This window comes from Larimichthys crocea, unplaced genomic scaffold (assembly GCF_000972845.2).
Source record: "Larimichthys crocea isolate SSNF unplaced genomic scaffold, L_crocea_2.0 scaffold469, whole genome shotgun sequence".
Lineage (NCBI taxonomy): Eukaryota > Metazoa > Chordata > Actinopteri > Sciaenidae > Larimichthys > Larimichthys crocea.
Genome location: NW_020856120.1, coordinates 16,676 through 44,614, shown reverse-complemented (window position 1 = coordinate 44,614; position 27,939 = coordinate 16,676). Strand labels below are relative to the sequence as shown.

Sequence of the window (27,939 nt, the reverse complement as noted above, 5' to 3'; positions counted from 1 at the left end):
AACTGGTTTTTGGATGTGTTCACGCCTGATTGGCTTAGATTTGGTGACATTGTCATTGTTTGTTTTTTAAAGCTAATTGTAACAATGAAAACAAAATTGTTACAGAACAGTGCACTTTTCTATGTAACTTTTATTTTTAAAAAGTTAGTTTTCACCCCCGGGCATTTTCACATTGTCAAATCTGGCCCTTTTTAAAAAAAGATAGATAGATCTTTCATGATTTTCACAAGTTTCATACCCACTTCAAGGCTCTCTCTCTCTAGCTTGATTGGGGGTTGGGGGAAGGTGAGGGGTTTGAGATTTGGGAAAAAAATGATCCTATTTTCTCGAGATAACAACATTTGTTATTCTGACATAATGACATAAATAACTTGTGCTCTCGAGAAACAAATTAAATAAATATAATATATAAAATAGAATGAATAAAATGCCTTTATTGTCCACATACGCATTTACAATGGCAAGCTCCAATAACAGTCCAACAGTGAAAAAATATAAACATAAAAATATAAAAATATACAATATAAACATAAACAGAGGCAAAGAAAAGGAGGTGGTGCACAGTACATATGCCTACAATAGATTTGGTGACATATGCTGTGTTACATATATGTATTGCACATTATGGGATGAAATATTGCAAAAAAGTATTTGCACATTGTAGAATATTTCACATTGAAAATAGAGTATTTCACATTGTAGGTATTTCACATTGTAAAGTATTGCACAGTAGGTATGGTTTTTGAGAGTCCATGTGTCCATGTAGGAGTTAGTGCATGTGAGAGTTCTGGGTGGTTATTGCTTTTGGGAAGAAGCTATTTTTGAATCTGTTTGTGAGAAAAGAGAGAAAATTGAAGAATGAAAGAGACATGAAAGAGAAAATGAAAAGTATGAATGTATGACCGCTTAGGGAGTAATGTACATAAATATGTTGAAATGAATATGATAAGATATATACAACATGTGCAGCAGTTACAGTCAACAATTGTATATAAATACAAATATAAATAAATATAGAAATGTGAAGTAAAGTGTGGTAGTAGAGTTATGGGGCAGTGGGGGTTCAGTCATTGGCAGGGAGGGGGCTTATCACCTGGGTGCAGAGTTATAGAGAACAAGATAACAGCTGCTGGTTCTGGTTCTAGAGAGTCCTGTAGCGCCTCTCAGAGGGGAGGAGGGCAAACAGTCTGACCTGGGTGAGAGGTGTACCTGACAATGCTGCACAACCTCCACCCTCTGCAGACTCTGCTTGTGCCGGACAGCCTCAGAGAGAGAGAGAGTCCAGGTGTTGATTGTTAATTTAGGATTTCTAGATGAATAATTTACAAAATCAGAGATATCTCTGAAAAAATAAATACACACGCAACAGAGATGCATCCTTCTCCTTATTTTTAATCATTGGGTGACCCCCATTTTTCTTGGGACCTCTTGTAGAGGAACTGCTGAACTCAAACTCAAACCCTTCAGGCTTCTAAAAGCAAACATACAACAGTGGAAAAATACTTATGTAAGCCTTAAAGGTTAAAAAAAAGACCAATCACTTATTTTATATCTAAATGCCCCATAAGCCTTTTATATTAATGATCAGTGTGTATGGCATAGGACGAGTGGTAAAGACAATGTGACTGCTGCTACTCTTCCTTCTCTGGCTCCCTTGCAAAGCAAAAGGGAACCACACAATGCACAAAAGTCTGTGAGTGTGTTGATTAAGAGATGGTTAAAACAGAGTACTCAAATATAAAATGACCCATTCAAATTGTGATAGCTGTGCTAATGATCATTGTGGGGGATCCCACTAGATCAAACTGAATGAGAGTATGATGATCTACGTTCCTCTTTTATTATTTCATCATTTGTTTCCAAAGTAAAATCTCTTATGTAAAATAACCTTTAGGAGACATTTGTATGTTGAGTATGTTACCACTCCAGGAAAACTTCACAGCCTTTTGAGGAAATTAATATAACAAAGGCCAACTAATAAAAAGCAGCAGTAACAGCTTGTTGTCAATGAAGGTACCTGTAGCAGTGTGTGTGCCATTGATCAGTGATATGTGAGGCAGGTGATGATCGTCAGGAATGATTAATCATGTAATGTTTGAGCCTGGAGTCATTACACCAGGACAGAATTCATGTCTTTAACTAAGAAGATGACGTGCCAACTTTAAAAAATAAAATTATCTTAAGAACTCCACTGAAATACAGAGTAAAATAAAAAAACATCAGCAACTTTTGATTGCACCCTCTCAGCTATAGGCTGGTGTAGTTGATGGAGGCAACTTATTAATGGCTCAAACTACTTTACCTTCAATCTTTATAGCTTTATTACACATAATATAAGAAGGATGAGCCTGTGTCCTCACACAAACACGTTTTTTTTTTTTTTAAGGATAAAATATTCTATCAAAGAAATAATCAGAACAGCTGGACAGATGTTAACTGGTTGTTTCAGTAATAAAGTGTGACTTTAATAACTGCTCCTTCATCATGTCCCATCCTTCTGTTACTGGCCTCGGACGTGGCCACGAAACGACCCGCCCTACTCTGCCTCTGATTGGCTTGTCCTGATACTCTTCACCGATCCCTAACCAATCCCCCTCCTCATGCCAGACCCTAACCAACCCAACCAACGAACGCAGCGACTACTAACCAATCAGAGGCAGAGTAGGGCGTGCCTTTGTTGAATTCGCGCGAAAGTTCTTTTCTTCTTCCTGTAAAGTGTGAACATTTCCGGAGGTCCATTGTTGATGGCTGCTATTTATGTCGTTATCGGCTTCGGTTCACGGTAGTCCGGTGCAGTTTAACTGTTCGTTGTAACGTTGATTTTCGGTGTCCGTCTCCAGCAGCAGCAGCAGCAGCAGCAGCAGCAGCATGTCTCAGCCGCGAGTTACGGATTTCTTCTCGCAGAGGAAGAGAGGTATCCCCGGCGGGCCGGTGAAGGCAGCGAAGCAGCGCGGCGGCTCATCCGGGACCACACGGTCAAGATCCTCTAAAAACAAAGAGCTGTGCTCGTCCTCTATCCACGAAGAGTTTGTCCGAGTTATCGACGAGGCAGTGGGGCTGAGCGATGGAGGGTTCGCTGTCAGCACTGAGAAACATTTCACCTCCAGTCCACGGACACCGAAGCGGACGTCGGCTGAGTTCGACGTCGGGGCCGCCGTGTTTTCGGCCACCGCCGACCACAGCACGGCCAAGAAGAAACGGCAGGAGGCCGACAGGGACACTAAAGCTACGGTCCCGGAGAAAGTAGTGAAGAGGAAGGCCAGGAAGAAACTGGTCCTCCCCCTGGACTCCCCTCAGGTAATGTTGACGCACTGAATGTTTGTTTGTTTTGATCCAAACAAAGATGGCGACCAGCACAGTCAGTTTGTTGGCAGTCAGCCTACAAACTTAAATCCACAGTCACATGTCACATGTGTAACACTGAGCTGAACTCTGTCCGGTCTGTGTGTACGTCCAGGCTGTAGTCCAGTCCCTGCCCGCTGAGGTGATCCAGAAGCCCGCAGCTCCCGCGGCTGGACAGCACGGGGTGGACCACGTTAACATCAGAACCAGCAGCTCCCCGCAGAGGAGTCGGGTCATCGCCAAGAACACTACAGGACAGCCCGGCAAGGTAACATTAACAGAGGTGCCAGTTCACCTCCTGGGCACTGCCGAGGTGCCCTTGAGCAAGGCACCGAACCCCCCAACTGCTTGCAGGGCGCCAGTTTGCATGTCTATGAGCCTTGTACCTGTGTGTTTGGGGTTAAAAATGCATGTAAATAAAAATTGAGTGAAAAAAAATAATTTCCCAGTTGAGGGGATTAATACAGTACTGTGTATCTTCTTCTTAACACAGTGTGTTTGTATTGGCTCAGAGCGGAGAGTGTGTGAACTGTTATCGTGACCTGCAGTGCTTCAACGCGCGGAGTTGAAAACGAGTGTTCACCACACTGAGACACACACTCTAGTTTAAGCCGTCAGTGATGTGTTTGTGTGCACACTGTTTGGATCATGGTGTGGATGGTTCACTAGGACACTATCAGTGTAGTCCATGTAGACTCACCACATGCCCTGAGTTCATCAGCATGTTAATCCACAGTTATTTTCTTCTTTCAGGCTCTGTGCAAAGATGACATTGCAACACTCAAGGCTCGTCTTCAGAGGATCAAGAAACACGGCGAGGAAATGACCAACGCCGCTACCTCTGCTTCTGGTTCTGCCTCTCCAGCTGGTGCAACGACACCAAACACTAACACTCCCCATGTCCCCGAAACTGCCACACCCCCCACCTCTGACGCAAAGGCCCTTAAGCTGACTGTATCACGTGCCAAAGAGCTCGCAGCTAAAGCTCAGAAGAGGAAGGAGGAGAGGGAGGCCGAGGAGAGCAAGCAGAGTGAGACACAAACCCAGAGCAGGTGAGTGATGTCAGACAGTATCAGGCTTCTGATTTGTATTCACAGCAAATGTAGTGTGCCACCTGTAGAGTACAACCTAAGTGTTTTTCCCCTATCTTGTCCCTCAGTGCTGAGCAGCCAGCATACCAGCGGTACCACACCCTCGCCCAGGCGACCCCTCCGGGTCTGTCCCTGCCATACCAGTACAAAGTGCTGGCCGAGATGTTCAGGAGCATGGACACAGTGGTCGCCATGCTACACAATCGCTGTGAGACGGCCACCTTCACCAAGCTCAAGCAGGGAGTTCAGGACATGATGCACAAGTAGGTGGAAGGACTCACTCGACTCTGCCAGAAGGTTTAAGATGGTTAGTTTGGCTGTAGAAACTAATGTTTGTTTCTCTTTGTCCACCTTGCAGGCGCTTTGAGGAGAGCCATGTGGCTCAGATAAAGACAGTGTTTCCTGAGGCGTACGCCTTCAGACAGGAGAAGAACATTCCAACCTTCAACAGCAGCATTAAGAAGGGCAGCTACCAGCTCACCGTGGAGCCCGTTATCACCTCTGGTGAGAACACCACTTTGTCCTTACATCTTAGTGTCTCTCAGCTTGGACCAGTTCAAGGGTTCTCATGGTGTGCGTGATGTGTCCTCTACATTCATTTATCTGTTTATGTGTGTGGTTGTCTTCCTCAGACCAGAGAGAAGCCCGTCCCCTCCTCACAGCCTCTCGTCTCCTGGAGAGAAGACAAATCTTCCACATGAACCTGGTCTCTGTCGTCAAACAACACCACAAGGTCAGCTGCCGCTCCAGCACGGCTTCCATTCGGTTTCACGTTGCAGTGATTAGCAACTGCATATGAATCCTACACTGACACCTGGTCTCCTCTCTTCTAACTGCTGTCTGCAGGCTTTCCTGTCCTCGTTGGTTCCTCCGGTGTCTGTTCCAGATGACAAACTGACCCGCTGGCACCCTCGCTTCAATGTGGACACCGTGCCGACCATCCAAACCAGCGTGCTGCCTCAGCCTCCTCACACTGAGAAACTGGGCACAGCTCAGGAGGTGCTGGACAAAGCCCGCTCACTTATCACACCCAAGGTACTGTATCAGTCTTAAAGTGGACACATCTGTGTCTGTTTATTTATTTGAGATGAATTATGTGTAATCAGTGGTCATGCTTAATACTTGTAATGTCTGCTGTTTGTTCATGACTGCATAGTAATCCAGCATGTGTTCTGTCTGTGCGTTCAGATGGAGAAGGCGCTGGTTTCTCTGGCTCTGAAGACAGAAGCTAAAGTTGCGGATGATAAAGAGACGACATCTCCACACAACTCAACAGTTCCTCAGACACCAGCTACACCTGCAGCCCAGGTCCCAACTGCTCTGAAAGGAGTGTCCCAGTCCTTACTGGAAAGGGTAGGTACATGACGTAGTGCAGGAGTGGGCAGTTTGGACTGTTAAGACCTTTCCCCTTCAGAAACCATGTTGTGGCTCATTGTTTTGAGTGGTTTGTCTGTGTTCCAGATTCGAGCAAAAGAAGCCCAGAAGCTCCAGGCAGCCATGACACGAAACCCTGTCCAGGAGGATCGCCTGCTGATGATGTCACGGCTCCCAGAGCTGGCCAGGATTCTCCGGAACGTTTTTATCGCTGAGAAGAAGCCGGCTTTAATCATGGAAGTGGCCTGTAACAGGATGGTGGCCAGCTACAGATCTGCTCTCAGCACAGGTTGGTTCAAACAGCAGAGCTGTGGTTTGTTGGAGTAGCCTCCAACCCAATAACCTCCATACAATGTGTCTGTAATATTCTAACTGAAAAATTAGAAAGAAGCTGAGGCAGAGCATTTTACTTTATTTTGTGGCCGGAAACTTGTTGCTGTGGTTGCTTGTTGCAGCATCATTTCCACTGCATGGTTTAGCTTGACTCGCTTGGCACATGTTGACCACATCTACTAAAAAATCTGAAGCTCTCTGAGGCTTAAAATTGTGCAGAAAAGAGCTGTTATGTGACTCCTTGTTCCTCCTCTCTCAAACAGGTGAAATGGAGAAACATATCCGGCTGCTGGCAGAAGTGGCTGCCAACTGGCTGACTATTCATCCAATCAGGAAGGACTTCTACCTGAAGCTGAACAAGAACATGGAGCTCAATATTGTTGTGGACAAACTGAACAGCAGACTAAGAGAAGAGGAGAGACTCTGATGGATGATGCTGTGTCCTTTCACTGCTCCTCTTCTCAGGCCCTCGGCGTACGTGCTGCCAGCCGGCTAAAGTTTAAAGTGACCTGTTTTGATTTTTTTTTTTTTTTTTTTTAAGCGATGTCACTGGTTATTTGGTAGCAGGCATGTCTAAAAGTGTGTGTGTGTGTGTGTGTGTGTGTGTTCTAACCTGGCTCCAGGGTGGAAAAAAGGCACACATTGATCTAGGCACAGCTCCGGGACCCGAGGCCACATGGGACTGATCAGACCTGTTTCTGGTACTGCTATGTGCTAAATGGGCTGTTTTAACTACAGTTCTGTTACAGTGAAGAGTTTTTTTATTTTTGTTTTTTTATTATGAAGTTGTAACATTGGTGTGTGCAGGTCTGCCTCCTGTCTTTTTAACAAATCTGTTTTCTACAATGTAGAACTGATGAATGTTTGATCATGTTTAAGAAATACAAACATTTGTCAGAGCACTGCTGCCTCCTATTTTTATTTTCTATAAATTCAGTTTATTAAATATGCACGTGTTCTAGTCACTAGGGCTTCAGTTTGTTCTCTGCCTGTGAATGGAATTCAATTTGATGCATTCAACGGCCCAGTGTGTCACAGCAGGGCTGTGTCTAGCTGTTTGGTCAAACTCTGAGGGAGAGATTTTAAGAGGAAAACAGGCAGAAGTACATTAATAGATACAACAGATGCAGCATGTTCTTGAAAAATGTTTATCAAACTTGGAAAACAAGGTGACATAAAAACTCTCCCCACCAATCCAAAACAGTAAAAAAAGAAAACTTCACTTACTTAAATGAATACAAATACAATGGACCAGCCTCCATATTAATGTGTAAACAAACAAACAAAAAAAAAACTAGTAAGAATAATACTTGTTTCAGAAACATTTACATGTAACACTGTAACCCCTTCAGCACCATTTTGGATCAGTTTCTGTGATTGTGGTATGTAGTAGCACAAGTCTGACATTTGAGGCCACTGCACAACATCAACAGAAATCAGCAAAAGCTATCATGTTATTATTTTTATGCCATGATGCAATTGTTAATGGTGTCAGTTATTCTCCTCACTTCAGTGAATGACATGGTTACCCCACAAACAGTCACAGCTTCCCTATCATAGCAGCTTAGCAGTGCTTCACACAACAAATGAGGGGGTTTGCCTGGCTACAAATAAAGACACAGCTGTCTCACTTCCCTGTCTTTTAATTCAATTCAATTTAATTAAGTCTGCATATAGCAAGAAACTGCCCTGCTCTACAGAGGGCCTTCTGTGAGTTTAATAACCGCTGTAGTTTCTTCTACAAACTTAGAAAAGAAAGTGAGAAGTGAGCAGTATTCAGTTGATTGCAGTCTGCATTTTCACAGCTGGATGCCACTAAATCCTACACATTGGACCTCGTTCTGTCCGGGGCTTTCAACTGCAGTACTGTTAGGATACTGACTAAAATGTGTCTGTAGTGTTTGGTTATCAAAGTGTTTCCATTGTTTGCATCAGATCTAATCTAGCCTTCATCTTTTTGGCATTAAACATGTTCTAGCTTGTGTTTACAGTCCAATAGTAGTATTAGCCAATCATGTTGGAGGGAGTTCAAAAGAGGTGGAACACATGGGCTGAAATGCCCTGATAAATGTCTTCTGCTTTACAAATATCTTACTTTGTTACTTTAGTTTCTCACTTAGAAGCATGGTGGTTTGACATGGTGGCCTCTGTAGATGTAAAAGAGTTGTGAAGTAATAAAAACCTAAATCCTCATCAATCCTACATCCTCCACACTGCACCTTTAAAACCAAACTGATTAGAAAAATGAACGCCTGAACATCAGCGTGATAAGAACAACAAAGGGTAATTTTATTTATTTTCTGTGTATGTTTTTTTTAGCCCCCCTCGGCGATGTTTATGATCTATACTGCAGCCAGCCACCAGGGACGGATCCAGATGTTCACTTTTGGGGAGCTGTCATGGCATCTTTCTTTATACAATCAAAGATAATACACAGTCTGGAAAACAGATCTTTTTTATTTTTAAAATGTGTGATTAAGTTTAAACAGACACACATGAAGAATACCCTTAATAATCACATTGTCAGTCTGAGCATGTCATTTCCTGCATAGATGTATTATATTTAAATGTGGCATGAACACAAAGATGTAAACAAAAATTAAGCAGTCTTGAAAATCATGACAAGCTGAACACAGGCCAGCAGAGGAATACAACAAAACAAACTAAAACTGATAGCCTTAACTGAGGTAATAATTTGTTTCATTTGGCTTTTTACCGTTTTGAGTGTTCCTATTTTCCCACCAGTGTGTGCTTAAATAAATTTAAATAAATTAAAAACAGTGGATTGGAGGAGAAATGTTTGTTTTTGGTCAGTCTGCAACAGATAACACATAAAATGCTATGTTAAATTAGTATCACTCCATCCACCCTCTGTACCTGTGATTCCTGTTGGGTGCAGGCACTGATCCCAGCATGCATTCATATTTTACACATTCAAACACTTTAAGACTCCTTCAGGATCCACGGAAACTGAGCTCTGGGTAGCGTTCCAGCCCATTCAGCCAGAGCATCAACAGATTTATGTTGAATTAAAAAAATCATTTATAATTTTAAAACAGTGAAATAGCAGAATTGTAGTGTCTTGTTTGGTGTTTCTAAACAAGTCAAGGGTTGGTTTTAGCAGCACGGTGGTCCTCAGTACTGAATCAGGGAGAACAGACTGTGTGGTTTCACTTTCTCGATGCCGTTCAGCTCTTTAAGCTCGATGATCACCATGCAGCCCAGAATTTCTGCCTGCTGCTTCTTCATCAACTCACAGGCTGCATACAAAGTCCCTGCAACGCACACACAGACACACACAAAGACACACACCTTTATGCCAGTTTGGAAATGTTACTCCTCGGGCCATAGTAGGAATTTTGACTAGACATTACTCCAAGCACTTTGAGGATCTCCTTCCCTTTCAATCTCCTCTACCTCCACCTCCTCGTCTGCAGCTACTTCTTCCATTTCATCTAAAATTCAGTCTTTCTTCTCTAACCCCCAAAAAAATCATTTCCATCTTCTCCACTCTTCTCAATCCCCCCACCTCCTGCTTTCCTTCAGCCGAGTGCCTCTGTTAACTACTTTGTGTAAAAGGGATAATGACATCTGCTTCTCGTTCCCCCACCCACCTCATCATTACCTCTGTAAAAGGAACCCTCTGAAGTAACCACTCTCCTAAAGAAACCCACACTCAACCCTTCTCAACTGACACTGCCCCCTCCCTGTCACAGAGGAGCTTCACACTCCCTGTCCTCTGTCGACATCCTGCTGGATCTTTCAGCTGCACTGTGAACCTTCTCTCCACCCTCCATGAATTGACTCCTGCTACTCACTGCTGGCTGCTGTGCCTGCAGGTTCTATCCACATTCTGCAGCTGAAGTTCTTTCACACTACACTGCTCCCAAGTCACACTCAGTCCAATGAACATGATTGTTAGGAAGCAGAACTAACCTCCAGTGGCCAGAAGGTCATCAATGAGCAGAATCTTCTGTCCTGGAGCCACTGAGTCATCCTGGATCTCTGCCTCCGCCTGGAAGAACACATTGAATGCAAATTTTAAAAAATCTCCCTGCTGCACACGACCTTTGACTGCAGCAAAGAATCACATACCAGCATGATGACACCCTGAAGCAGAGCAGCCAGAAAAACACCAGAAATGTTCCTACAGCCCAAGACTGGAAGATTTTCTGCATGAAGTCATGCCCTTTTTTTTTATTATTTACGACCTGACACCAGAACAGTGCAGAGAAGACTGAGGTGAAGTTTGAGTTAATTGTGCTGGGGCCATATAAAGAATGGACAGCACATGCATGACTTCACCCACACGTCTCTGAAGCTGTGGCTGTGGCTGCTGCCTTGTTGTAGTTGTCATGAACGGGGAAATTAGCTACAGAGACCAAAACAGTTTTTTGTACCAGGCTGTAAACATGTTTATTTCTGCTGTGAAGTTGGACATTTGAACATGGGGACTTATGGAGACTGACTCACTTCTGGAGCCAGCCTCAAGTGGATGTTTGAGGAATTACAGCCACCAGTGGCTGCTGCTTGGTTAGGGTGCTGGTCTTACAAGGTGGGTTATTGCAAGTGACTATATTACACCGACTCTGGGTGGCTTTGAACTTGTGAGAGCGGACAGCTGAAGACAAGAGGACAGCTGAAGACAGACAGGAAAGCAGGGAGGGAGAGGGGGAACGACACAAAGCAAAGGACTACAATGACAAGATACTGACATTCTGTCTACAGTGTTACCACAAGGCAGACAAATACAGAACAAAACATTGCTTTCACAAAATCCTCGGTGTGTGTCTGTGTTCCTTACCTTCCCATACTCTAAATCATAAAGCACAGACAAAGTGGGTCCAGGCAGCTTCCCTTTCTTCCTGACCAGGACGAAGCCGACACCGAGCCGCTGGGCGAGCAGAGGCCCAAACAGGAAACCACGAGCATCTAAACCTGCACACAGACAACATGAAAGATCCTTACAAAATAATATGGATTAGAAAGGAACAATAGGGCAAGATATGTCTCATATTGGGCAGGATGATAGTCCACATAACTCTTGACTGTATTAATAAGGAGGTATCATTAAATCTTTAGAAATCAGGTACTGCACAGGCTGATCATCTAGCAGCTTGGAGGTTCCTTCAGTGGTAAATGCTGTAAGGAGCACAGACAGATGGAGCTGTCATGGTTTGTAACCGATGTTACTGTTAGTTATTGATCACTGCTGGAGTTTAATGCAGCAAACCTAGCACAGTGTAGTGTGTCACACAACTGCTCCATTCATGACAGGCTGCAGTCTGTTTGACGTCACTGATGAACCTGGTTATTATCTCCAACCCCTTTTCCAACATTTCTTGAAACTTTTTCACTTTCAAAACTGCTCTACAAACTTTTTCTTTTAATTATATTCACAGTAAAGTGCTAGAAAATAATACTTATCTAGGCAAAAGGCAAAAATAGTAAAAACAGTTTAATCAGAATCAGAAATACTTTAATAATCAATTAATCAATTCAATTAATGGAAGGAATGATATGTTCAATCCTGTCAAACACATTCATATTTAATATTTAAACTCTACCCCACAAGTCAAGGGACAAACAATCATCTTCAGTCTTCAATATATCTGGGCTACTTGACTGTATGGAATACAGCTGGTAGAGAGGGTGCAGGGTTGCTGAGGGTTAACAGCAGATCATCTGCATACAGATTTAACTTGAATGTCTGCCCATAGAGGTGTAAACCTTCAATAATTATTGAGCGTGTATCAAATATAGTATAAAGGTAGTGTTAGACTGTTCTCTCATCAGATAAAGAACACTGGTTCACGTCTGTTTTCTTACCGACGATCAGATCAACCTGCGGATGATTCTTCCGAACATGTTCTTCAAACAGGTCGGTTACTGCTGTCAGAGCGGCCGGATCCTTCAGAATAGGACAGATATCTCTGCAGGACAGACACACATTACATTACATTACTTAATGATAAAAAAATGAAATGAATAATTTATCTAATTTCTGTTAATGAACTGAGCCAAGCGGTGTTTACACAGCAAACATAACTCCTCAACTCCATATCCTAACTAGAATTACAAACACAGGAAATAGATACAAGACTTTAATGACTGCCATATAAACGGTTATGGAGAATATACTATATAAGTCATGTCAGGACTGGATGATATCATTAAGGATGAAAATAATAGAATGAATATTTTATTCTAATTTGGTACAAATAGTGTGTGTGTGTGTGTGTGTGTGTGTGTGTGTGTTTGATGGAATGTTAAATTCACATAATGTTAACATGTACATGTCACATTAAGCTCATTGCAGCAGCCTTGACTTGACCAAAGTCTTTTTATTGGCTCCGAGACCAGTCCATACTTCCGGTGTTGTTTGTTTCCACGGCAACAAGCAATCAACACGCGGAAGACATGCATCTGCTCGAGCACCTACAGGATGTCCAAAATACGGTCCACGCGGCCTGAAGCTTCATTTTTACAATATATTATTTGTGGCCTGCTGGGACTGTCAGATACTGTACTGGTGGGATATCTGGTGTATCAGGACATCTCCACATTGTCAGATCTGACCTTCTCCTGAACAAACTTTGGACACCCCTGACCTACTGTGCGTGGAGCACGCGCTGCTTGCCTTCCATACAGAATGCATGTAGCTGCCACTGAACCCGCGTGCTGGTGTGGCGCGAGCGTCTTACCTGAACAGGATGCCTTTCTTCGGGAAGTCTGGAAAAGCTCGGATGTGTCTGTGAACCAGCTGCAGTTTGGCTTCACGGTCCGCTGCCATGCTCACCGACTGACTGTAGACCGACTGACTTCCTTTCCATGCTCATTTCTCCTCTCTTCCTCTTCCTCCTGGAAGTGTGCCAGAAAGACACATTATCGCCCTCCACTGGGCGGTCTATAGCACTACAACAAGGAAGAAGTCAAGAAAAAAGAATAAAAGAGATTATATTTACAAAAAAATGACAAGAGGAGACAGGGTTAAAGGTGCAGTGCGTAAGATCTGGGTCCCATGTTTCATGCATGTATAATCACCTGAAAATAAGAATCTTTTTGTTTTTGTTATTCATTAATTCTCCTTTTATATCTACAGTGGATGCGGGTCCTCTTTCATAGAGGCCGCCATGTTGAAACACTGTTTCTACAGTAGGCCAGAACAGACAAACTAAATAGTGACTCTAGACAGGACCCTTAAAATGCTGCAACTTTATTTTTATTTACAGAACAAAAGAAGTCAAACAACATAAGGAAGAAATAGGGTAAATAATCAAGCAGAAAGTAAATATTTACATAGTAATACACCAGGTGTTGTTAACATTGATCTCTGGTGGTAAACAAGTATGAGGAGGGTTATTGTGTGGCCTTACATATATACTGACAAACAGACCAACAGACAGACAGACAGACAGACAGACAGACAGACAGACAGACAGACAAGGAGGTAGCCTAGCTAATGGGTGAATTCGGTGTATGTGCTGTACATGTGTGTGTGTGTGTGTGTGTGTATGTTATTAATGTTATTAACAGCCGCAAAGAAAAAATTAAAATGACAATGAATAAGAAATAAGAACAATAATAATAATAGAATAAATAAGAGAAAAAACAAGACAAATTTTCCACTGAAATTTGATCTATTCTGACTCTGATCTGATTTCCAGTTTAGGAGGATTGTTTTCTTGGTTACAGCTAGGGCTGTGAACAGTGTAGTTATAATGTGATTATGTAATTGTACTGATGATATGTCTCCTAAGATGCAGAGTTGAGGGGATAGGGGGATGCGGCAGTCTAATATATGACTTGTATACAAAATTGTCTCATTGGTGTACAGTGCCAGAAAGCATGCATGCATTTGTCTGTGGTGTGCTGTGTGCAACAAGTGCATTGATCTGATGTAGTGAAACCCATTTTATGTAATCTCACACCTGTGTAGTGTGTTCTGCGGTTAACCTTGAATTGAATGAGTTGTAAATTGGATGAAACTAATTCTACACACTGGACCTTTAGGACAAGAAATTTTGTTTTTAAATTTGAACTTGAACTTTGTTCAATACAACACAGCTAAAGGGCCCCTAGAAGGCACCCCTATGGTAGTCCAAGCGGCAACCTCATGTCTTCATGTCTGAGAAATAAAGTCAATGTGGAAGTGCAAAATTCTTCGAGGGTCCACTTGAAGCTGGCTACAGAACATTTCAACCTCAATAGGTGTCTGTATCAAAATGTCCAGCAGAAGTCAAAGCAGAAATAAGCATGTTTACAGCCTGATACAAAAACTGTTTTGGCATATAGCTAATTGTTGGAATGTTGGAATAAAGGACCTGTGGTAGAGCTCCTTCTTACATGGTGAGAGTAGCAGTCTGCTGCTGAAGGAGCTGTTTAGTTCAAGTTCAACTTTATTGTCAATATTGCCATATGTATATATACTCTATGGAGTCCAGGGCGACAGACCATGACGTGCTGTTATTACTCCTGTACGGCAGATGGCGATGTTGTGTTTGCTATGGTGTACTTTAATGTAACTCGAAGAAGACATGCTGGTTCTGCTTCTTGTTTGCATCACGCCACAGGGGTTACCGATGTGAGGAGTGTGCTGCGAGATGTCGGCGGTCGGTTGTCGTGTAACGTCGTTGTTCAGTCGTGTATTTGCCCGGTGCACCGTGTCTCCGGCTGCAGCGGGCGTCGGTGGGTTGAACGAAAGGATAACGTCACGTGCCGGCAGAGTCCCATTGGTCCAGAGTAGAGCGCGGAGCGGCGCGTGTCACCTGGCTACAGGTCAGTGTGCTGCCTTCAGGCTCCTTCAGGGAGCTGGGACACGGTCATACAGGGTTTAATACATTTGACAGGAGTCCCTGTCACAGGCCAGCCTTCTGAGGAGGAGTCCGCCAGGAGACATTTAAATAACACAAGCGACGTTAGTTAGTCAAAACTGCTAAGTAATCTGATTTATATCGGCTAATAACGTAGCTGTGGAGAAGCAGCCTCTGTAGAGACTTCCTCCTAGCTCTGTAGCATGTGGCGGGTATCCAATGTTCTCCAAATGTCTTAGTTTACGTGAACTCGTTTCTCTGTAAGTTTCTGTTGTGTTTCGCCATGTGTGTGGCCTTACCTGAGAACAGAACAGCTCTAACACTTCCACACTGCACTGTTACCTGTGTAACACCTGTCTGTCCCCCTGACCTCACTGTAGCCTGCTGACCTGAGGCCAGAGGAGTTGTAAGGGCTGAAGTCTTGTCTCACTATGTTGTCTTCCTTCCAAGGGAAGCTGGTGCGAAACGGAGAGGAAAAGAAAGCAGTGGTGAGTTTCATTTCCCTCTCCTCACCAGACACGGCTGCAATTCTTAATGCGCTTTCCATTGCTACCCAATTACAGTGATTACGTACAAATCATCAAGCTCATAGCTCAAATCATAGGAATGTCCCTTTTCCTTATCAGTCCTGTTAACACCTGTCTCTCTGTCACTGTCTTCAGATCTGTATCGAGGGGAACATTGCCAGTGGGAAGACAACATGTCTGAATTATTTCAGCGAAACTACCAATATAGAGGTACAACCCCATCTTCTTCCTTCACCTGAATAACATGCGGATGAAAATTGAATTGTTAAATCCAGTGTTTCAGTGCAATAATTTGTCAGGAGTGTTCTTGTTGAAAGTGATGATTAATATATTATTCCTCTCTCCTCTCTTGTTCTTCCAGGTCCTTACTGAACCGGTCTCTAAATGGAGGAATGTCCGTGGACACAACCCTCTGGTAATGTACAGGACAGTGCTGTTAACAGACTTTTCTTAATCAGGTCTAGGCCTAAAAGTATTTGCAGGATGGATTCTGTGAGCATGAAGAGTCCCCATAGGGTGGTATTGTTTATTGCAGGTTCGGAGACCAAAAAAATATCTACCTTGTTACCAGTAGAGAAAATGTTGAGACTTTGGTTGAACTGACGCTTTAATGTCGTGGTTGATGCACATGTTTTTTTTAACCGCGGCATGAAGTCTACCAAAAAGTGGGGACCATAATAATCCGGATGAAATCTGTGTCCAGTGATTTGTTCCACTAGCTGTAACTAGTTGAACTGATCCCTCTGTTTGTTTCCGTCCCTGCAGGCTCTGATGTATGAGGATCCTGAGCGCTGGGGCATCACACTGCAGACCTATGTTCAACTTACCATGCTGGATAGACACCTGTCGACCATAGTAAGTCTACTGTTAGCTCTGATCTCTGATCACGAGCTTTCATGCTCTGGGTTGACCAGTAGTGCTGATGGCTGTGGCGACTGGTGATGCAAACATGTGACTGCTTAAGCTGTGTATGCTTAAAGTTTCCTCTTGTTTCCAGTCATCTCCTGTCAGGATGATGGAGAGGTCCATCTTCAGTGCCAAGTACATCTTTGTGGAGAATCTCTTCAGAAGGTAAACTTCAGTGCATGGACAGCAGAGCTAAACTCTCATGCTGCTCCGATGGATTCTGCTGCATAACTGTTCCAGCTCTTGGTCTGTTTGGTATGTTAAATAGCTGTTAGAGCTGAGATGCTCTCTGGAAGGATGAGACTGTTTACACTAGGAAACAACACAGTGCGATTGGGTAATATGGATAACATTTTCTATTGTGGTTTACTAATGTGTAATGGAAGCCCACAGGGTCAGGTAGGACTGTGAAGGGACTTTAGCGCGGATTCACACAGAATCAGGCGCTGTGGCAAAAACCGAGGCCTTCCAATTCATTTCAGTAAGGGTCGTGTGTTTCTCTCCCGCACCGACATGCGGGAGAGAACCACCGCACAACCCCACCACTGGTTGTCGGAACCACAAATGCAGTCCTGTGGGATGTCACTCATGCTCTGTACATTCTTTATACTGTCACTGCTCTCACCTCAGTGTCAAGTGTGTTCTGAACATTTCAGTACCAATGTTTTTAACGCCGCCTTCTAGAGACTAACAACAAACCCTGTTTTCCCCAACTTACTAACATTGATGCAACAGCGTGATTAATCCAATATTACCATAAAATAACTGCTTCCTGATATACAGTGTTGTTGTACATATAAATATTAATATAAAAGAAAAATCTCTGGTCTGCAGATCATATCATAGTTCTGAGGCGAACCTTGACATGCTGACTGTAAAAGGTCGATTTCTTTGTTTGTTTCAGTGGAAAAATGCCAGAGGTGGACTACACTGTTCTCAGCGAGTGGTTTGATTGGATCACAACCAACATTTCCATTCCTGTTGATCTGATTGGTAAGAACGAGTCACCGTTATCAAAGTCTGAAGATCTACAGCAATCCCGCTAGAAGCTGCAACAGCTTGTTGATGTGTGTTGTGTTTCCTCTCGCTCCAGTCTACCTGCAGACGTCTCCTGAGACCTGCCATGAGAGGCTGAAGCAGAGATGCAGAGAGGAGGAGAAAGTCATTCCACTGGTGAGGACGCACACTGAAACACTCCACAGAGCAGACAAGCTGTCAGTCCACCGAAAAGGAAATGAACGTGTTCATAGAGAATAAAGATTTTGAGAAGTGTGTGTGTGTGTGTGTGTGTGTGTGTGTGTGTGTGTGTGTGTGTGTGTCCCCACCAGGAGTACCTGGAGTCCATCCACCAGCTGTATGAGGACTGGCTCATTAAGCAAACGTCCTCCCCTCTTCCTGCCCCTGTTCTGGTAAGTGAGCACGTCCAGAGGATGCTTTGCTTTACTTTGTGTCCTTAAAATGTGTAGCAGCTGCTGACCTGTAAGTCTGATCGGTTCCTAATAGTTAAATATTCTCATGATAATATATTGTTTTTTTTTTCTGCAGGTTATACCTGCTGACCATGACCTCCAGAAGATGCTGCACCAGTATGAAGAAAACCGCGATAAAATCTTATCAGCTAGCTACCTCTGACACCCAAACATGCAGCTAAACACACACACAGTCAAACACATCCCTACATTGTGACAGAAGATCTCAGAAAGCTGCTACTAACAATTGTTACATATTTAATCTGTTAAGATTTTTCATGACCAACTATTTGAATTTTGAGCATTTTAAACTGCTTTGTCATCATGGGCCAACTTTGTAACGAACTGGTAAGGTAAAAGTTGTAAAAGCTTTTGATATAGACACAAAGCTAATGTCAGACCAGATCATCAGCTTTAGTTTTCTTCAAGCTCCTTGAATATTTAGCTGCTTCATTTTATATTGTGTCATTTTGTTATTTATTAGTTTGCTTTGTATTTCACCGTGTAATGTAATGCACTTGAAGTTTATGACACAGATTTTAAACCTTGTTGACAGCGTCATTGATCAATGATGCCAGTGGTTTACAAAGGGACCTCAGACACATGAGTGTTTGATCTGAAGTAACTGGAGTGTTAGTGACAGCCTCCACCTGCTACACACACACAGTGTGTTGTTTGACATGTTTCTTTTTCTATTTTAAGTAAATTATGCCCCCCGATTTGGCATTTTCTGATTTTTGTTGTGGTCTGATTTGTCAGTTGAAGGTACAGGAGCTGTGCTTGCTGTTATATTTAAAATCTCCAGATAGCTAGATAATTACATAAAAGATATGTAATGAATAAAAGCACAGACCTGTCAGACTTCATACGAAGAAAAATCTGATGTTTAAGCTTCTCATGAAACAGGATATCAGTTTCTGCACATGATTACTGATCATTAAGTAACAAACACACTATAGACCTTTCTCACAGCAGCCATATTGATGTGAACTATTAAGGTCTACACAGGTGTTTCCAATGAGAGTAATTAAGGTTCAGTTCCATTTAGTGCAGCAGAGACTCTCCGGTGAACATGTCAACATGCACCACAGCAGCACCCTGACTGTCTGACCTGAATGGAATGGAATCTTAATTACTACCATTGGTAACACCTGTGTTCACCTGCTACTCCATCTACTATGGCTGCTGCTGAGTTCGGTTTCTGTGACCACGCTGTTATAAACATCTCAAACTGTCAGAATGGAACTGAGAGACGTTAGTTATTTAATTTTGTTTGCCCTCATGCTTCATGTTACTAATAAAGTACCACAAACTAATTTACACAAAGAAAAGCTTGGGTTTTTAAATAAATGTAGAGTGTGTCTGACTGTGGCCCTGTTGCCCCCATACATTATTATTGACACTGCAGTAGCACAGAGACTTCAATAAAGTTAGTCAAAGGCAGGCCTGAGGTTGCCAAGCAACCAGGGTCAGGCCAGAGCAATTAGGCGCAGGTGCGCATGCTCTCTGACTGACTCTCCTGAGAGACAGAAAATCTCTAAATGAACCCCCTCGAACAATTGGCCATAAATGCCAAACCGTAGATTTTATCAAATAGCCGAAATGACTACGAGCATCCTCATCTTGTTGACCATTTCCATGCCGACTTTCAGTGGTGAATGTTAAAAACCTGTGACCTTGGGTGTTTGGGAAAGAACAGCTGCTCCCTGCTCCTTTTGGAAATTTCTCCTCTCCAATTTACATGGGAGTAGATGGGGCTGTGAGAGGGTTTACTGGCACAAAGTATTTCTGTAGAGTGAAATTTGTGGCCCCGGGAGCAGTTTACAAATTTATTTTTCGCCATTTTTTTCTCTCCCTCTCCACTCTAGCAATGATGTCACACACTCTAGCTCTCGAACATTCTACCAATACACACCCATTAATTTTTTTTCTGTGGTTTTTGGTGATTTTTAGGCAAACCGAAACGCTTAGAAAAGTCATAGCCCGCAGAGCCGCAGGTTTTGATTTTTTTGTGTATATGCGACCAAAACTGCAGGAGGAGTAGCGTGCCAAAATTCCTAGGATACTTAAGAATAATAAGTGCAGGCACACTCAATAATAGCAGGCCAACAACAAATTTCTGCCTCTGGGCAATCTAAGCAGTTCATCTTTCATTCAACATGTGCTTATATTTAAAGAGATTTTTTGGGGCTTTTTCGAGCTTTATTTGACACATACAGCTGAAGAGTGACAGGGATGACACGTAACAAAGGGCCACAGTTTGGAATTGAACCCTGGGCCCTTGTACATGGGGCACACACTCTACCAAGTGATCTAACCAGCGTCCCACATGTGGTCATTTAGCACATTTTCCATCTAATCTTACAGGTTAACCAAAACTCTACAGCTCTTTTGAACACTTTGTGCTGGTGGAAATGTAATCACACATTTATTTTAGCACATTTTTTTTGAGTCACTGGACCACACAAAATGGATCTATTAAAAAGTATGGTTTAAACATTTTTATTACAAATGTTATTTTTAGTCTTTCAATTGTATCTTTATTTAACCAGATGAGTCAGCTCAGAAACAATTCTCATTTTTCAACGACGGTGATACAGCAAATGCAAAAAAACAGTATTAGACAATATGAAAACATCACAGTATATACAGTTAATACAAGAACAGACAGGTGTGTACTGTGAGAGGCAGGTGCATGTTCAGAAACTTTCAGCTGTAATGAGTTCTTAAAAGACAGTAATGGAATGAAGGTGTGGAGTTTTAGCATATTTTCATGTTCAGTCACCAGGAGTGGCAAACTGAATAATAACAATTGTTGTGGTATGTGCTGATACGTTGAGTCTCGTGATGTACAGTCCCTGTGAGATTTAGCCCTAAGATGATAAATGGTCCATTGAGCTTCGATTATCTGGTCACATATATTGTTCCCAAAGACCACGAACAAACCGCTCAAACCTAAAACACCTGTGGTGATGATCTCTGATGAGAGCTCTGGTGCTTTGGGCCATGAGCATCAGCATCAATAGAGAGAAGAAGGTATACACACTGACTCCAAACTACAAATGTATCTAAATAAAGAACATTTGTTTGTTTGAACAGTATATAATAGAAACACTGCTGCTGAAAGTGTTGTATGGAGAACTCTACCCAGAGTCTACTCCATTTAGGCTCAACCTGTCGCTGTGGAGTGTGTCCTACATAAAAAACAGGAATGATCTGAATTACTCCAGAGGTAATAATCCACCTCTCTGCCGTTTATCCAGCTCTGTACGTTCTCCTCTATAACCAGCCAGAGCTGCTGTTTTTCATGGAAGGACAGAAGTACAATATTTTCACAGTCTACAAAGAGTTCCTGTAGGCTTACAGCAGCTGGTGAGGGGGGAAGAGAGTTTGACACTCCACAAACAGACTCTGGGTGGAACATACTCCAGGAAGCTGAACAAATAAGAGCATGTGAGGGACGTGAAAGGTCAGTGTGTCAAGGATGAGAGAAATCTTCACTGAATTTGAGGAAGTGTGCTACTTTCAGAGCTCTGGCTCTGAGTTAGAGTAGTATGTTTATCCCTTCATACAAATTCAAACAGCACAAGAAGGTTTTAGAGGAAGCAGAAATCTGATCTGTTCACCTTCATTTATCATTTCAAAGAATTTAAAAGTCAGATTCAAATATGAACAAAGGGTGAATTATATCACAGCTGGAACCTGCTTTGACACGCACATTAACTGACTTGGGTTTTAATAAAACAGACAACACTCAACGTGTCCTGAAGTAAACAGGCCTACATTACCTACAGGCCTACAGCCTTATTGAAATAGCAGAGAGCAGGCAGAGAAGATTTCAAACAGAGTGCACAAAATATATTTTTTTAAAAAGGTCCAGTGTGTAAGAATTAGTCACATCTAGCAGTGTGGTTTTAACTGAAACCCTTCACCTCTCCTTCCTATCATGAAGGAGAAACTATGGTGGCTGTGAAACAGCGGAAAACACCCCCATCCTCCAAAAGTCCCCAGCTAGAGCCGGTGTATGGTTTGTCTGTTTTGTGCTATGATAGAAACATGGTGGTTCAACATGGTGGAAATCTGTAGATACAAAAGACTCATTCTAATGTCAAAAAACAAAAAACAAAACAATGGTGTTTAGATATTATATTCTGTAAATCTGACCCACTGGACCTTTAATTCTCCACTTGTATCTTGTTAAAGTTGCATCTAGTGGTGTAATTGCTGCATTGCAATCTCCCCACATCATCCTCACCCTCCTAGTGTAACGGAGAAACAACACTTGTCCTGTCTGCAGTCAGTATTTAGTTTGTCTGTTCTGGGCTACTGTAGAACAGTGTTTCAACATGGTGGCCTCAATGAAAGAGGACCAGCTCCCACTGTAAATATATATATCATTTTTAGGATCACTTCGGATTCTGATTTAAGTAACAACAAAAAAGAATCTTATTTTCTGGTGGTTTTATATGCATGAGAACATAGTGAATGAATAAATATTATGTTCCATGACAGCCTTATTCTGAAAATAGAAGCCTCAAATCTTACACACTGGGCCTTTAAATCTCAATTTAAACCATTTTTTTCAATGTGGGAGCCGGACTCCAAACAATAATAGCCTGAATATGTGTGATTTGGTTGAAGATCCAGTCGGAGAGTCAGAGAGTTTATGTATTTATTGAAGTCTGTGTTAAAAAAAAAAAAGCAATATTAGGCTATCTTGGCTAAGTGTCTGTGGGATCAAGTAACAATCATGGTCCCATAGAAAACTATGAACTGTAACTGAGAGAAACTAAGCTGGTAAACCTTTCCAGACTGAACAAAGGCCCACAGTGTCAGACCTTAAAAACCCTTGATTTAAACTGATCACACATGAATGAGCTGTGAGAGAACATTACTTCTTGTGACACTCAACTATAACAAAACTTTGTGCCAGCTGTTCCTCCTCTGCTCTGCCTTTTTCAGCTCTTTCTCCTTCCTGCTGCACAGCGCCTCCACCTTCAGTCTGCGGTGGAGGGTGACACACAGGCTTTGGCTCTTTCATCACTGTGGGATCACACTGAGAGGATCTGGTGCATCTGCTGGCAGCACAGCTCAGTGCTGGACCCGTCTCCATCACTGGTCTCCTAAGGTTCTGCTCCTCCGCCTCTCCCTGCGTGCTCACCTTTCTCTCTTTCTTCCTCCTCTCTTTAATCGTGCTCTCCTCTCCTCTCTTGTTTTCTGCTTTGGTCTCCTGCACATGGAGCTGGCCCATTCGCTCTGCCAGCTCTCTGAGCTCCTGCTCCTCGTCCGTGGAGCTCAGTGAGGGAGGCCCCGGGCTGGTCGGTTTCTTTGTTTGTAGCTCTGTAAAAATCAGAGTTACACATTTATACTGTAGACTGTAGTTCATGTTCAGTTGTGTGTGTGTGTGTGTGTGTGTGTGTGTGTTACCTGCTGCAGTCTGCTGTTGTGTCCAGGCAGGAGGCTCCACTGTGGGCTGAGGCCTCTGCTCTGCTGTGGCTCCAGCTCTCAGTGTGAGGTGCAGTGAAACGGCCTGAGGTGGAGTGAGCTCATCGTCGACTCCCTCAGTGTTACTGCAGCTGCTGCTCATGGCATCAGCTGGGGCGGTGCTCCGACCACCGTTTCTGTCATTACAACCACTGCTTCTACCGTCATCACCAAACACTTCAGCAGCTCTGCTGCTGTCACTCCTACTGCCGGCCAAAGCAGCAACTTTAGTGTGTTTAACAGAGCCTCTTCTTGGGGGGTCGGCAGCTTTACTGTCATCACTGTAACTATTAGTGCCTGCAGTGTGAACAGATTTACTGCCACTCCTGGTGTTTGCTCTGTGAGCTTTGTCCGACAGCAGGGGGCGACCTCTGAAGGCCAGGTCAGGGTAGTTCATCTGCATCTCCATGATGGAATGGTCCACGCTGATGAGGTGGCAGCGTCTAGGCTTGGCCTGGGGTTTCACCGGAAGCCTGGTGTCCAAATATGGAGCCACCTGGAGAAATCAAATGGTTCAGTACAGCCTGCAGACTGGTTCATTAAGACTGGTTATCATCTGTGTTTTATGCGTGTTATTTGACAAAAAAAGATCTAACGAGATCAGCAGGAAGGTTTTACTGCTGGTGTTGAGTGAAACCCTCAGCTCAGTTTCTTTCTCTCTCTTTCTCCTCCTCTGCTCTCAGCTATACCTCTGTTCCATCTGCCTTTCCCTTTTTCTTCTCTTCTTCCTTTTGGACTACAGTCATCTTCTTCTCTGTGGGCTCCTCCTGTTTTGATGGCTCCATTCTCCTCTGGAGAACCTCAAGCCACTCCTAAAATGTGAGATTACAGCCATCACGTGGAGGTTATGAAGCAAGAGAGTTACTGTGACCTTTGACCATGATCTATACATGTTGGGTAGAGAGACCGGAGACACTCAGTATCACGATGGCATCTTCTGTCATAGTTGTACTATATTCTTCCTTTAATTTTATTTTATTGATTCGATTTTCTGATTTCGATATTAATTACACAATTTTACATTTTTCGAAAAACATAAATGTATGCTAGTCAGATTATTTCTGATCTCACCTGTGGTCCCAGCTGATCCTTGTCGAGGAGCTCCAGGAAGTGGCGACACTGCACTGTGGCCAGCAGCAGCTCGAAGCCCACCAGCATGGCTCTGTCTGGGTTAGCATCCTCACTGAGTCTGTACTCACTGAAACGCAACAGACAATAAAGAGGATTTATGAGACTTATTATGTCCTTGACATGTACCTGCCTGAATATTTGAAGTCTCAGTCTCTCGACTGTTCCTAGTAGATGTGTGTATAGTGTGTAGTGTCTCTCCTGGCATGGAGACGCTGAGCTGTAAGAACAGGCCTCGTGATGGATATCTATAGTATTTATGACCCCTCTTCTGGTTTGTCTTGTTGCCTACCTGTCAGTATGGAGCAGGTAGCCAATAGAGCCCAGCACTGACTGAATAGTAGAACTGCTGAAAACCGGCAGGAGACAGTAAACAAATGGACCTGTGAACGTCTGAAAGAGACACAGAGATACAGAAATACATTTACAATACATTTCATCCCCTGCCGGGAACGGTTGGATTTGAGGGGGGGTTGAATAGAACACACAGTTTATTAGAGCTATCTTACTTTCTTTGCTTGTTGAGGCTGTGTCACATGATCATATGGTAAAAATCATATGATAGACACAGCCCAACCAACTTGATTTATTTGGAAATATTCACCTTTAGAATATTGCCTGGAAAAATATTCATAACTCTGTTTTCATTGTGTGTGTATCATTACCTGAAAAGAAGAAGCATGAAGTTTTTGTTGACTTAGAATGAGCCTTTTATATCTACAGACACTGCAGACTTCAGAGAGTCCACCATGTTTCTACAGTAGCAAAGAATGCATAAACTCTGGCTCTAGATAGAGCCTTTTTGCTAGCTTCACATCCACTGTTTTTTTATTTCTCCTTCATGCTAGAAATAACAGGGTGGGCTGCAACAAGCAGATCCTGGTCCTTTAATTGAAATGATTGGAGCCAGGTAGTATTGTAGTGTCGATAAACTACATGCTACATGAAGAGGGAGGAATGGGGGATCAATGGGGGCCCCTGGGCAACAGGTACAGTGTGTAGGATTTAGTGGTGTAATCACTGTGTTGCAATCTCCTCACATCACCCTCGATTACCTAGTGTAAAAGAGAAACAACACGTGAAAAGCTCTGCCTAGAGTTAATAATAATTTCTGTCTGTTCTGGGCTACTGTAGAAACATGGTGTTTCAACATGGCGTCCTCCACTGAAGAGGACCCGCTGCCACTGAAGACATAAAAGGAGAATTTTAAGTAACAAAAACAAAAAGATTCTTACACATGCATAAAAACAGTTATGAATTCTATTATACTCCATGTCTGCAGTGGTCTGAAAATGGAAGGCCCTTAATCTTACACACTGAACCTTTAATATAATAAAAATATATAAAAATGAAGGCACTGATGGTATCACTAAACAACAGAAATTAAACTTTGACCCAGAGCCACACACATTTTTTAAATTCCAGACATGATAATAAACCCTGTAAGGAGGACACCTGTAGGGAGGCAGTGACTGTGACTGAAGTAGAAAGAAAGAAAGAAAGAAAGAAAGAAAGAAAGAAAGAAAGAAAGAAAGAAAGAAAGAAAGAAAGAAAGCTACCTTGATAGTCTTGATTTCCTTCTTCCATGGTTGGAGGTACAGACTGACGCAGAGGGTTTCCAGCAGCTCGGCAGCTTTCTCTAAAGCAGACACAAGTTTCCTGCAGTCCGCGTTCAGGGCTTCACAGCCCTCACACAGAGCCCGGTAGAAGGGGAAGACCGTGAACGTCGCTCCGGGCTCCGGTTCCCTCTGCAGATACCGAGCCGCCTTCTCCAGCAGTCCGTCCTCGCGACATGGCCGGACGTCGGTACACCGCTGCAGGTACTTCACGTAATCCTCATAGACGTCCTGGCGGGAAACGTCCACCCGCTCCTCTGCTCTGACGCCGTCCTTCATGACTGTCACAGCGGCCAACACACGGCTAACCTCCGGAAAACTAACGAGGAAGTGTGCCTGTCAAAGTACCAGCGGAGGAAGTGAAAGTGAGAGCAGCTCGGCCAGCTCGAGCTCTGCCGCCACTGTTTCTACATTTAAAGACATCTCAGATACCAGCATTAGTAGTATTAAATAATACTATTTGAGATACGTCCGAACGAAACCACAGTTACCCCTGAGATGAACCGAAATTAAATCATGCTGTAAAATGACAATGCCTTATGACGTTGTTTTATTTGAACTGTACACTAACCCTGTGTTTTGGACAGTCTGCGGTCACAGAAGAGCAAAGCGAAGCGCGACGAGGAAGGAGGACGAGGAACAGCAACGACGAAGCAGGACAATGACAGAAAAGGGAACATCAACGCCCTCTCATGCCGTCACGTTCGCTTGCCGCCGAAGCGGGTCCCCGGAGGGACCAGCTCGCCCCAGCGAACCTCGCTCAGACTCCGTGAGGAGAGGACGATGAGGAGGGGGGATAGGGCAAAGCGATCGCGACAGGAAAAGGAGGACGAGGAACAGCACGAGGGACATCAACGACCTCTCACGCCGTCACGTTTCGCTGCCGCCGAAGACGGTCCCGGAGGGACCAGCTCCCGTCCCCAGCGAACCTCGCCTCCACACTGCCGAGGAGGAAGGAGTAGGAAAGATGAGGAGGGGATAGGGCAAAAGCGTACGCGACAGGAAAGGAGGACAGAACAAGCACGACGAACAGACAAAGGAACAGGAAAAGGGAACATCAACGACTCTCATCGCCGTCACGTTTCGCTGCCAGGCCGAAGCGGTCCCCGGAGGGACCCAGGCTCGCCCCACGAACCTCGCTCACACTCCAGGAGGAGGAGTTCGATGAGAGGGATAGGGCCAAAGCGAACGCGAGAGGAAGGACGACCGAGGAACATGGATGAGTGGCCGGTCCGTCATGAAGAACCTCTCCTCACAGAAAATACAGAGCGAACGTGGTGCAAAGGAAGACAGTGAGTTTAGAAGCAAGAGAGGAGTAGGAGGAGAAGAGAATGGAGAGCCAGTGAGAGGTGACGGTCGCCGAGAACAACCTCTCCGACGCAAGAATGTTTTTCGGTCCCCGGAGGACCAGGCTTGCCCCAAGCGACATCGCTCAGACTCTTTCCGAGGAGGGGATTAGGGCAAAAGCGAACGTGAGAGGAAAGGACGACGAGGGAGGGGAAAGGAACAGGAACGAGGAAAAGACAACGACCTCTCGACCTCTCGACGCAGACGCGTTCGCTGCGTGCCGGAAAACGGTCCCCAGGGAGGGACGCGGAGCGTGCCCCCATCGAACCTCGCTCAACTACCGGGGAGGAGGAGCAGATGATGAGGAGGGATAGGGTAAAAGCTAACGCGTGAAGGAAAGGACGACGAGGACCATGCCGGGAACAGAGACGTACACGAAGGAGGTGGGCGCGGATGTTCATGAAGAGCAAGCGAACAGTGTACAAAGCAAGAAGAGGAGGAAAACAAAATGAGGAGGACGATGAGGAGGGGATAGGGCCAAGCGAAACGCGACAGGAAGGAGGAACGAG

General features: G+C 43.8%; 4 protein-coding genes across 6 annotated transcripts; 2 read left to right on the top strand and 2 right to left on the bottom strand.

The window, feature by feature from the left end:
• The first annotated feature begins 2,678 nt into the window (after positions 1-2,678).
• On the top strand, positions 2,679-7,042 carry cdt1 (chromatin licensing and DNA replication factor 1). Its single transcript, XM_010751822.3, has 10 exons — positions 2,679-3,297; positions 3,458-3,610; positions 4,096-4,394; positions 4,502-4,696; positions 4,792-4,937; positions 5,066-5,166; positions 5,280-5,468; positions 5,622-5,786; positions 5,895-6,096; positions 6,404-7,042. Exons 1-10 carry the CDS (start codon positions 2,869-2,871, stop codon positions 6,565-6,567), a joined length of 2,043 nt encoding a protein of 680 aa, XP_010750124.1. The 5' UTR covers positions 2,679-2,868; the 3' UTR covers positions 6,568-7,042.
• Positions 6,659-13,013, bottom strand: aprt (adenine phosphoribosyltransferase). The gene is made up of 5 exons (XM_010751823.3): positions 12,845-13,013; positions 11,970-12,073; positions 10,945-11,078; positions 10,077-10,155; positions 6,659-9,415 (listed from the first exon to the last, which is right to left on the bottom strand). The coding sequence occupies exons 1-5, from the start codon at positions 12,931-12,933 to the stop codon at positions 9,276-9,278; spliced, it is 546 nt and encodes a 181-aa protein (XP_010750125.2). The 5' UTR covers positions 12,934-13,013; the 3' UTR covers positions 6,659-9,275.
• A 1,633-nt stretch (positions 13,014-14,646) lies between these two features.
• tk2 (thymidine kinase 2) lies at positions 14,647-18,589 on the top strand. Of its 3 annotated transcripts, none has more exons than XM_010751824.3 (10): positions 14,647-14,918; positions 15,404-15,441; positions 15,616-15,690; positions 15,842-15,895; positions 16,246-16,335; positions 16,478-16,551; positions 17,291-17,379; positions 17,480-17,559; positions 17,715-17,795; positions 17,932-18,589. In XM_010751824.3, the coding sequence occupies exons 1-10, from the start codon at positions 14,744-14,746 to the stop codon at positions 18,016-18,018; spliced, it is 843 nt and encodes a 280-aa protein (XP_010750126.1). In that variant the 5' UTR covers positions 14,647-14,743; the 3' UTR covers positions 18,019-18,589. The 3 variants fall into 3 exon arrangements, with proteins under 3 accessions (XP_010750126.1, XP_010750127.1, XP_010750128.1); XM_010751825.3 differs by having other exon boundaries at positions 14,783-14,918; positions 15,334-15,441; XM_010751826.3 differs by lacking the exon at positions 14,647-14,918 and adding an exon at positions 14,941-15,213 and having other exon boundaries at positions 15,334-15,441.
• Positions 18,590-20,342: 1,753 nt separating this feature from the next.
• Positions 20,343-26,605, bottom strand: LOC104935915 (uncharacterized). Its single transcript, XM_010751827.3, has 6 exons — positions 26,027-26,605; positions 24,760-24,860; positions 24,411-24,537; positions 24,029-24,151; positions 23,283-23,835; positions 20,343-23,195 (listed from the first exon to the last, which is right to left on the bottom strand). Exons 1-6 carry the CDS (start codon positions 26,360-26,362, stop codon positions 22,747-22,749), a joined length of 1,689 nt encoding a protein of 562 aa, XP_010750129.2. The 5' UTR covers positions 26,363-26,605; the 3' UTR covers positions 20,343-22,746.
• Positions 26,606-27,939: the final 1,334 nt, after the last annotated feature.

Bases quoted from the DNA above. Each gene is read 5' to 3' on its own strand.
- LOC104935915 (XM_010751827.3), bottom strand. From the start codon at position 26,362: ATGAAGGACGGCGTCAGAGCAGAGGAGCGGGTGGACGTTTCCCGCCAG. The intron at 24,861-26,026 runs GTAGCTTTCTTT...TGTCTCTTTCAG, and splicing joins AGGAAATCAAGACTATCAAG to ACGTTCACAGGTCCATTTGT. The intron at 24,152-24,410 runs GTGAGATCAGAA...CTCACATTTTAG, and splicing joins AGGATCAGCTGGGACCACAG to GAGTGGCTTGAGGTTCTCCA.
- aprt (XM_010751823.3), bottom strand. From the start codon at position 12,933: ATGGCAGCGGACCGTGAAGCCAAACTGCAGCTGGTTCACAGACACATC. The intron at 12,074-12,844 runs GTAAGACGCTCG...TCTGTCCTGCAG, and splicing joins AAGAAAGGCATCCTGTTCAG to AGATATCTGTCCTATTCTGA. The intron at 11,079-11,969 runs GTAAGAAAACAG...GTCTGTGTGCAG, and splicing joins GCAGGTTGATCTGATCGTCG to GTTTAGATGCTCGTGGTTTC.
- cdt1 (XM_010751822.3), top strand. From the start codon at position 2,869: ATGTCTCAGCCGCGAGTTACGGATTTCTTCTCGCAGAGGAAGAGAGGT. The intron at 4,395-4,501 runs GTGAGTGATGTC...CTTGTCCCTCAG, and splicing joins GAGACACAAACCCAGAGCAG to TGCTGAGCAGCCAGCATACC. The intron at 4,938-5,065 runs GTGAGAACACCA...TGTCTTCCTCAG, and splicing joins GGAGCCCGTTATCACCTCTG to ACCAGAGAGAAGCCCGTCCC.
- tk2 (XM_010751824.3), top strand. From the start codon at position 14,744: ATGTCGGCGGTCGGTTGTCGTGTAACGTCGTTGTTCAGTCGTGTATTT. The intron at 14,919-15,403 runs GTCAGTGTGCTG...CTTCCTTCCAAG, and splicing joins CGCGTGTCACCTGGCTACAG to GGAAGCTGGTGCGAAACGGA. The intron at 17,380-17,479 runs GTAAGAACGAGT...CTCTCGCTCCAG, and splicing joins CATTCCTGTTGATCTGATTG to TCTACCTGCAGACGTCTCCT.